The 10,071-nt window shown below is 47.1% G+C and overlaps 1 protein-coding gene across 1 annotated transcript in view; it reads right to left on the reverse strand.

The window, feature by feature from the left end:
• Positions 1-6,943, reverse strand: part of LOC139047008 (uncharacterized) — a 67,207-nt gene extending 60,264 nt beyond the window's left edge. Inside the window, exons 1-2 of the mRNA XM_070520942.1 lie at positions 6,020-6,943; positions 2,222-2,601 (exon numbers count right to left, since the gene is read on the reverse strand). Of these exons, the coding sequence (XP_070377043.1) occupies positions 2,222-2,601; positions 6,020-6,829 (1,190 nt within the window). The 5' untranslated portion in view covers positions 6,830-6,943. The remainder of the gene's footprint in view (positions 1-2,221; positions 2,602-6,019) is intronic.
• Between the last annotated feature and the right edge of the window lie 3,128 nt (positions 6,944-10,071).

Below are 10,071 nucleotides of genomic sequence, written 5' to 3' on the forward strand. Positions count from 1 at the left end.
TGTGCACTTAGGTTTGGGACACGTTAAAGAACATCACGGTGTCGAAATTTATCTGGAGTCCGCCACAAATACGCCGTACCTCATAATCCCATCGTGGCCTCGTAATCCATACTCCGAATCAAGTTTAACGCTTCTGCCACAATGCGATGTGCCATGTGAGGCAATGGCTATGCTCTACTCTTTCAGATATAATGAAATATGGCGCACAACGCCTCAAGTATACACCTCTCCTTGTGGGCGCTGTGTACTACGCAGACAAACACCAATGTCGCACGTAAGCTAACGTTTAGGAGGTGGCTTTCACTCGGGTGCTCCCATATAGATACATGTGAAGAATAATTCGTTTTTCTCAACAACCAATGCACCGAATTTGACGAGGTTTGCTGCATATAAACGAAAAACGAAAAATCCAGGGACTGTTCTTATTTTTTTATTCTTGTCAATTTTTTTAACAATTAGGGAAAAAGCAAGCTTTGAGAAAAAGAAACTATCAAGTTTACAATTGTGTAACTCAGCAAGGAAAAATAATATAACCATCCTGTGAATTGCATGCGATAGTAGATCTAAAACGGACCAAATTATTATGTTACGCGTGAATGTGAAAAAATTCAGTAATGTGGAAACACAGCTTTTTCAGAACCCTTGTACACAACGTAAGCAATTCACGTAAGATATAAATGGAAATGTCGAATAGGTCTGCATTGAATGATCGAATGGATGCCGCTTACAGAACAGATATATCTCCTCTTCATGCAGAGCAATTATTTTGTGGTCTTCAAGCGCCTAACCTTTTCAAATTTTCTGATCCTTCTAAATTATTTTAATCAACTTCAAGACTTAAATCCAAGTTCCACTACAAAGAATCAGTAGAGTAAATTTTTTTTCTCCTTCATGCAACACATTTCATTATTTGCGGTCCAAATCATATCTCAGAAAAGCGTTTTTGCGTATTACACGATTTTAATAGGCAGCCTTTGGGTTGCGCCGGAGCTAAACCTTCCTTTTAAGGTGATTACACCACTCTCGTGTTACAAAAGATTTGAAGAAATTAAGCTATAGGTGTCAAAATCACTAATTTTCATCAGGCAAAGCATCCACCACGGAAACCTTTGCCTACATCGATTACCACAGGGCATGGGATACGCATAATTTTTTCACACGGAAAAGCGGTCGCTGTGCACTCTCGACCCTGTGCGCCTGAACTTGTTTTTGCAGCGGCGAAGGACATCATATTGTTTCCAAGAAGATGGCCGCAAATGCGACGAATCACCGTTGGAAGAGCGGCTTGGTTGCCTTTACAAGTTTGAAGGGCCAAAGCTTTCCTCGTTTCCCTGAAACTGCCCCCCAAACGCGGCCAGTGGTCCTTGAGGTCGGTTCGCGCGTTTTTGATCATAATGCGGACGCCTTCGTTCCCTATTGCAATGGCGCCTGCATGCAGCTTGCTTAAACGGAGAGCCACGTGGTATTTGGGGGCTTCACCTCATGGACATAACAAAGACTCGACTGCTTTATACATTTGAATTACTTCACTCAAGCTCGGCTTGAGTTTGCCACGCAGACAATCTGCGCATATACGGGAATCCCCGCAGGAGATGCAACCAAAGCGAGCCGACTGAAGCTACCGCTTGCCTATCACTTGACGACCTATTTACCATTATCCCTTACCTCTAAATTTATTTTGACTAGGCTTGAATATTGCCACGTGACACTGCCTCCTAGTGTTTTCCTTCCTCCACGTTGGAAGCTCTCCCCATATTTAATAACGAGCGTGGACAGTACAAAAACCCCGATAATTTCAAATGACAAACAAATCATTTTTTATTTTACAAATATCCCGAAAATTTTTCAAAAGATACTTACAATTATCAACTCCCAAAACACACGAATGCGTCCAGTATCAAGATCAGGGATATTTGCTTTTTTTGCTTTTTGCGGTTTCAAACGACACGCTATAACACGTTAAAAGATGGGGATAGTTACTGTCGAAGGATACGCGTTTCAACAACAAGCTCCTTTTCAGTGTACGGTTTTCTGTAGCATGCTCCCACCACTCGCTTGCTCAGGCCGTTGCCGGCCGAACAACACGTGCGGCAATAACTACTCCAGCGACGGGTGTGGAAGATATCTTTGTTTATTAGTGACTAGAAGTAATAGAAAATCACAATACATGTCCAATTGGAATCGCACAGTCTTGGCGCCTAGTGTCGTTTCACCCACCTACCGTCGCGGGCAGGTCAGGGTATGCCGTAGAAGGTCGAATGCTGGAATGTGGGTGCTGCCGCAGCGGTCGCAGGTTTTGGGGCCATGGCGACAGTCGAAGTAGTAATGATGCTTGAGGTACTTGAGCTCCCCCCGGAACTGGCACCCCAAGCCTGCCTGCACGCAAAGCACCATCTCCCGTTCGATGTGCTTCATGCTGGAAAGGTCCTGTTGGAGGTCGTACTCGTACAGCGGGGCGCTGTCACAGGGACAAGCACAGACCACGTGCGTCTTGGCTTCATCGCAGGCTTCATGTTTCACGCGGACTGCTTCTCTCGTGCCGCTGATGGCTGCGCTTCGGCATTCATCGCACATAATGTTGAGGCAGGGAAGCTGCATCGCCTTGGAGGGAACCGTCCCGCAGAACACACATACGCAGTAGTATGGCAGCGGGTGCACGAATGTTATAGGTCCCGTTCCCCATAGAGAACAAGAAAACCCACTGAGCAAATAGCTATAACCACTGGGGCACTCCGAGAAGCTCTTCAACAAAGACCTTCGTGCTTTGCTTCCACGTCGTGTGCTGCAGTTTCTCGACGCACTTTTGTCGGTCGTCGGCCGCCCTTTCGGAATCAAGACGTCGGACATCAGCCATTCGGGAGTCATCAATGTATCTTCATTAGCGTAGGCGACGTAGTGGTTGGCTTCGCCGACGTCTCCCATAACGAAGTCCATCGCAGCACTGGAAGCAAATGCAGGCTTCAAATGCGCCCCACCGGCTGTTTGGAAGCGGCGAGCTGGTTGTTGTAGCCCCGTGGCTTTCGGTCGGGTGGTGATGAGTGCGTTCGCAGCGCGATGCACCAACTTGAAATGGTTGTAACTCAAGGCGCAAGCTCGCTTGGATTGGGCAACGACGAGAACCGACGTTGGCGAGGTCCTTCGCCTGTGTGGCGGCTATTTGAAAGCGCCAGTTGGGAAAAGTACGTGAGGCGGGGCCTCGACACAGGGGTGCTTGCCGATTGGCTCTGACGTCGCGGAAAGGATCATCCCCCAAGTGTGACGTATTGGACGTCGATGAATGCTACAGCCTAGTAATGACTCCCATGTTTCCTCCAACTTTTTTTTTAAAGGCAAGCTGCAGGGACGGTTCCTCCAGTATTGTGTTCACGTGTTGAAAAGAATATCATCATCACAATGTCTCTAGCGCTGTCGTCTTCCTCCACAGCTCGCTCTTGAGCGCCCCCCGGCGCTACCGCACGAAGGGGCTGATGGCACAGCTCCCGCGTTCTTAGTCGGCATAAATTAAATACTTAAAAACACAGACATAACCAATTATTGCGAAACAAATTAATGAACTGTCTGCTTTCACCCAGCGATAAACAGCGTGGCCACACGTTTCAGCTTCACTGGTTAGCCATCTCTACGGAGTAGAGATGGCTAACCAGTGATTTTTATTTTTCTTTCTGGCATGTCCTTCGCCCAAGGGATATCGCAAATGATATGCAGATCTTAGGAATTATGAAAGTCCAGGTACTAGAATTCCGTGCTGCTTCAGCCACCAGATTTCATTTGACAAATGGAGAGAAAGTCTTACTCGAAGGCTTTTGGTTGCTCCTCTAATATTTGGTTTAAAAATAGCCTGTGGCAGATCGCACAATTGCATTTCCTGAGTGGAGTTGCACGAAGCGACGGACATTACTTGTCGAATCAGTTCATACACATGTACACTAATTAAAAATTATTTATTAAGGATCTTCATAGTTATTCAGGTTACGGCACGAATCGCCCTTTGCTAAAACTAAGCGGATTAGCTCGAAAGAGGTACTCTCTCGGAAATAATAGTGAGGATGGCAGCAGTATTTAAATGTTTCTTTTGCTAACGCGGGCGACAAAACACATTGTTAGTCCATTTACATTCGCGCTTCGATAGGTAAAACAATTTTTGTATTAATAAGTATAAAGAGCGTTTTCTTTAAAAAAGGACAATTATTCGGAAGAGAAAATCGAGCTGGAGGCGTTGCCCGCATTGGGTCGCGGTGTTGCGCGCATATTATAGGAGTAGACGATATGCGCACATACAGGTACTACCATTGTGTCACATACAGATTGTTTCAGCGAACACTTTCAAATGTGTTTTTTAGTTTCCTTGCGGCAGATAGCTCAATTCCAGTTTATGAACCGGTCTACTCGAAGCGCCGGACACTACTCGCCAAAGAAATGGAAATGCTAAATCGGCTTATTAACAAGAATTCACTAATTAAGTTGGTAGCTAATAATCTCCTGGCCTATATTGCAATTTACAAACTATAGCTGTGGTCTTCGCAAGGCGGATCCACTTAGAACGAGTTCTCTGGAGGACACCTGTTTCGAGATATATATTGCCGAATTTCGCGGAGAAATGCGTTGGCGTTCCAGTTACTTCTGCGCTTCCGTGCATGAAACGACGTGTTCTTAACAAGTTAACTGGAACGCCAATGCATTGCTTTGCGAAGTTCGGTGATTTATATAGCAAAACTGGCGTAATCTTGAAAATTCGTTCCAAGTCGGTCCGCCTTGCGAACCCGACGGCTAGAATTTGTAAATTGCAATCTGGGTCATAATATAATTCGTCAAAAAACGGCCTAGGTGGTTGGCCATGCCCAGAACACTGCGTAATTGCGATATATCACATGGTGCTTTCAGCTCTTTATTGGCTTTGAGTTTGGCCGGATCCGGCTGTACGCCTTCCTCGTTGAGTAAGTGGCCCAGAAAGCTTATGCTTCGAACACCGAACACACACTTTGCTTTGTTTAAGGTAACGTTAGACTGGGCCAGCTTAGCTAAGACGTTCGATAGTTTAGTGTCATGTTGCGCTTTGCTGTCATCAAAAATGACAATATCGTCCATCAGGTTAACGACGCCAGGAAGGCCTGCCAGGATTTCAGACATTCTTTGAAAATACTCTGGAGCTGATGTAATCCCGAATGGCAACCTAGTGAAACAGTACCGCCCAAACGGTGTAATGAACGTGGTCAGCCCTTCCGAGGTGTTGCTGCGTCGCACCTGATGGCAGCCGGAATTCTCGTCTAATTTGGAAAACCATTTTGCACCGGCAAGAGAGCCCAGTGCTTGGTCGACAGTAGGCAGTGTGTATCTTTCTCTTAAGACAAACTTGTTCAATTGCGTAAGGTCTACGCAGATCCTTACATCTCCCGGGTGCTCTTGCAAATGTACAATGCCGGCACACCATTCTGTTGGTTCTTCGACTTTACGAATGACGCCCCCTTTGTTCCATCTTCTCGAGTTCTCGTTTTACAGGCTCCTGAAGCGGTATAGGAATCCTGCGCGGTGCGCTTATTGCAAATGGAACAGCATTCGGTTTAAGCCTTATTGTATACTCCCCGGGCATAGTGCCCAAGGTGTTGAAAACCTGAGGGCACAAAACTTCGTAGTTGGGTTCCTTGCGAGCCACAGAGTCAACGAACTTGACTCCCAACGCTTCGAGAGCCGGCAAGCCCAGCAGTACATGGCGCAAAGGACTGACCACATAACACGTTTGGCGCGAAGTTTGTCCCCTCCAAAATATATTCGCCTGAAACTTGCCCAGGACATTTAGGCGGTCACCGCTAGCGCCAGTCAAGACCTCCTCGGCCTTTTTCAAGCTCGTGGGAAGTCCCAGAAATGATGCTGGATTTACGGACACTTCTGCGCCCGAGTCGACCTTTGCAAAAACAGGCACGGAGTTAAGTAATACCTTACCGTTACGCGCTTTGGCGCGAGGCGCCTCGACCGCGCCCAAAAAAACCTCCCCACTGTTCTTTCGTACACACGACACTTGTACCTTTCGCTGGTAACGTGGAGAAGTCATTTTGAGGCACGCCTTGCCGAAGTGTCCCTTTAAGCCGCAGTTGAAGTACCTCTGGCCTCTCGCTGGGCAGGCTGTCCTTGGGTGCGAGTTGCCTCCGCAGAAGATGCACCGTCCCTCGGAACGAGCTGATGTCGGCCGGGTTTCCTTGCTGCGTTGCGGTTTCCTGCGGTAGCCCACTGCGTCGACATTGACGTATTCACATGGCTTGCGCGGCGTGTATTCGTGGACTTCGATGCAGTTTCGAAGTTCTTCTTGCTGCTGCTGAACGGTCTCTTTCAGGCGGGCCCTCGCCAGAGCTGTTGCGAGAGACAGCTTGGGATCCATTTGCAGCGACTCTGAAAGTTTTTCATCCCGCAGGCCCACGACGAACCGGTCCTTGATGAGGCGCTGCTTGAATTCTCCGAAGTCGCATTTGTCCACCAAGACGTGTAGAGCAGTCATAAACTGGTCAATTGACTCGCCAGGCATCTGGTGCCGCTTGTGAAAGCAAGCGCTCTCGTAGACAACGTTGCTCTCCTTGATGAAGTAATCGTCGAACTTCTTTTTCACCAGCTCAAATTTCTTCGAATCTTCTGCAGAAAGATTGAAGGGGGCGAAGATGTCCCTTGCTTGTCGACCCATGGTATAAAGCAGAGTGCGTACTCGTGCCTCTTCCGGGCGCTCATTCAGGCCCGACGCGTAGCGATAGTCGTCGAAGTGCAGTATCCACGCCGGCCACTCTGAGCTATTGTCGAAGTCCAGCGGTGGCGGCTGCTGAAGACCCGGCGGCGATGCAGTGGCCATTGCAGCCTCCCTTTCTGACGACGTCTCGATGTTCTTTTCAATCGCTTTTAAAAGTGGGTGGATCGCATAACTTCTAACACCATGTCGTATCGGCGCCGCCGCTATCAGTGCGTGATCGACGAAATACAGGAGACGACTGTAGTCCAAAACGCCAGCAAGGGGAAAGAGCCCCGTCTTTATTTCCACAGCCGTTTAGGAAGAACCAGCGTGACGTCAGTGACACGTGGTTCCATACATGCGTCAGGCGCAATGACTCGGCGCGCCCTGCGGGAGCGTGCTTTCAGCCGCAGAGAAATACATTCCAGCACAGCCAATGCATTTCTTTGCGAAGCTCGGGGATTTATATATCAAAACTGGCGTAATCATGAAAATTCGTTCCAAGTCGGTCCGCCTTGCGAACACGATGGCTAGAATTTGTAAATTGCAATATGGGCCATAATATAATTAGTTAGTATTGGTATTGTTCCATTTTTATTAATTAGCTGATTTAAGAGCTCAATTTTTTGTGCAAGTATTGCCCGCCGCTACGAGTAGACCAGCTCATGAACTAGAATTGTGATATCTGCGCATGCAGCCTTTAAACATTTTCGAAAGTGTTCGCTGAAGCACCCTGTATACCGGTGGCCATTTCTGACCGGTATTTCGTCCAATTTTTGGAAACATACCACGCAAACATACAAAGAGCCGCAGGAAAGATTTGTGGAAACGAACTGCTTTGTTTTTATGTGAATTACGAGATCAAGATACTTATTGAATAGGTATCTTTTTATGGGAGGATTTACGATTGTTAAGAGGGAAATGAAACTGTACACAGCCAACACGTCGCCAATACATGACGCGACAGACAAATATGGCAAGGTTTCCCGTTCGACTCCCACTAGCATCAATGTGAGTTTGGTTCTACTCTCTCTTGCGTTTTGTTTTCACAAACGCAAGGTTATCACATTTATCTCTCATACAATTACATTTACCCAAATAATGAAAAATATAGAGTACTGATTATCCCTCATGCTTCATTCTGTGCTGGCATCACACGGTACATGAGTACTAAACATGGAGCCGATTGTTTCCTGCTATTATTAATCTCTAGTGCAGGAAGTGAAGGATTTGTTCGGGGTGGATATTAGCATACCTTAGTTTGACATAGCCGGTTCTTGACCAATCTTCCGGAAGAGGTACGTGCGAATAACTTTAAGCTTCTACATATACCTAATTGATTCAGCGTCGAAGTTCGCAACATTGTTTGTAGTTAACACTACAAAGCTGTTGCTGCAACCGAATTTATCATATATACCTGTAATTTTATTCTGCACAGCGGCGCTAATGTCATTCCAAACGTCCTGGATAATTATTCGTATTTTTCACGGCTTATAGGTGGCGTGGCTGTTCATCATCATGGCGGTCGTTCATAAAGTCGTGATGCTGGTGCAATGTGTAGCCTTGCAGAAGAAAAAATCTTTGTTCTTCAGTTCGACTTTTGTGTACGGTATTGCGTAGACGGGGACACGACCAGGTATAGTCTCACATATGGGCACCCTGCAATGAAGTCTGCCAGTACATGTAACGCCACCTAGCAGTGGCGGTGGGCACCCGCGAGTAGGCCCTCATCGGGATTTGACTATTGCCTGTGGCGCACGCAGGCCCGCCTAAGCCAGCTTTTCCAATGAATTACCCGTGGCTCCTTGCCAGGTCCTCCGTGAGAAGTCTGAACAAAAAGAGCAAGCGCAGATACTGCAGTGTTAAGGATTGTGACAACCTCGAAGGGAATGTCGGCGTCAAATTTTACCGCTTCCTTTAAAAACCGGTGGAAGCAATCATGTGGGTGAGGTGGATCGTCGCGGTTCGTGTCGGTCAGGCGAATTTCAGTTAGACGAACTAAGACAAATGCAAAAACAAGAAGAAAAAAAAGAAGCAGCTTCCGTAAAAACGCACCATAAAGCGCCAACTGTATAAAAAGGCGTGAACTGATTCCTACTTTTGTATATTGGTTTACTTAATTGTTTAGCTCGTATTGGTCCAAAGCGAACGCCCAGTGGTTGTTACTAGTCAAACGCAGCTTCGTAAGCGCTCCGTGCTGGAGGTTTGTACGCTCTGTGCTTCTTCCTGCTTCAAGATCAAAACACGACTGCTGCTACCGGGCTCATTCGTGCCCATGTCTTCTCGCGCTTAGAGCCACAAAACTAAGGTTGGAGTACACCGCCGCAAACGTCGAGTATTAGAAAATTAGCATTTCTCTCGCGCACGCTAGCGCATATTTGTCCAGTCCTCACGTTGTATACTTTGAGCTGATTGCTCTCTATTATGCTTCAGCCATAATGCCCTCTCACATTCGAGCCCGTACGATATTACTGCAATATGCTCGAGGCACATTGTCAACGGAGAAATAAGCACCTACCTGCCATGTCGCCAGAACTTCTGCAATTCTGAGATGCAAGGATATCTACAAGTAATGAAGCTACATTTGACAGCTGAAAAATGTCCACGGTCGCGTTTGCTCACCTAACAGGCATAAAATAATCAATGATAGACTTGCGTTGATTTCGATGTCGTAAGCATGCTTGCTTTGTTGTGACAAACACTTCGCGACATGCGGTGGTTGCTTAGTGGCTAGGTAGTTGGGCTGCTAAGCACGAGGTCACGGGATCAAATCCCGACGACTGCTGCCTAATTTGGATGGGGGCTAAATGCGACAGCACCCATGTACCTAAACTTAGGTTCACGTTAAAGAACTCCACCTGATCCAAATTATTCCAAGGTGCCCCGCTAGGACGTGCCTGCTAATGAGACCATGGTTCTGGCAGCTAAAACCCAATAATTTAATTTAGGCACTTCGCTGCGACTTCTGTGCTGTTTACTTGTTAGACACGATAAACAAGGTTGTAGCGGTAAATTTGACGTCCTTTTCCGAGCGTCTGAGGTCGAAAATGGGCCTCGATTCTTTAGATTGCCGTAATACCGCAATTTAAGATGACCGGCACGTTTCAAACGAGCGCCGCAAAAGCATGCCTCCGCAGAAGCGGCCGCCTTGGTGTTTCGCGGAACTGACACGGTGGCGCTGAAGGCTGAGCCGAGCGCTGCGCCGCCTGGCCTTAGAAGGTTGCCCACAGAGACAACTTGGGTGCAGGATCTGCCCAAATGGTGGACTTAAAAGCATAAAATATTAGTACATACTTCAAACGCAGCAGGCCATCGGATCGGTATCACTAAATCGTTGTGAGTTTCTCATTGAATATAAATTGATC

Source organism: Dermacentor albipictus, chromosome 6 (genome assembly GCF_038994185.2).
Source record: "Dermacentor albipictus isolate Rhodes 1998 colony chromosome 6, USDA_Dalb.pri_finalv2, whole genome shotgun sequence".
Lineage (NCBI taxonomy): Eukaryota > Metazoa > Arthropoda > Arachnida > Ixodida > Ixodidae > Dermacentor > Dermacentor albipictus.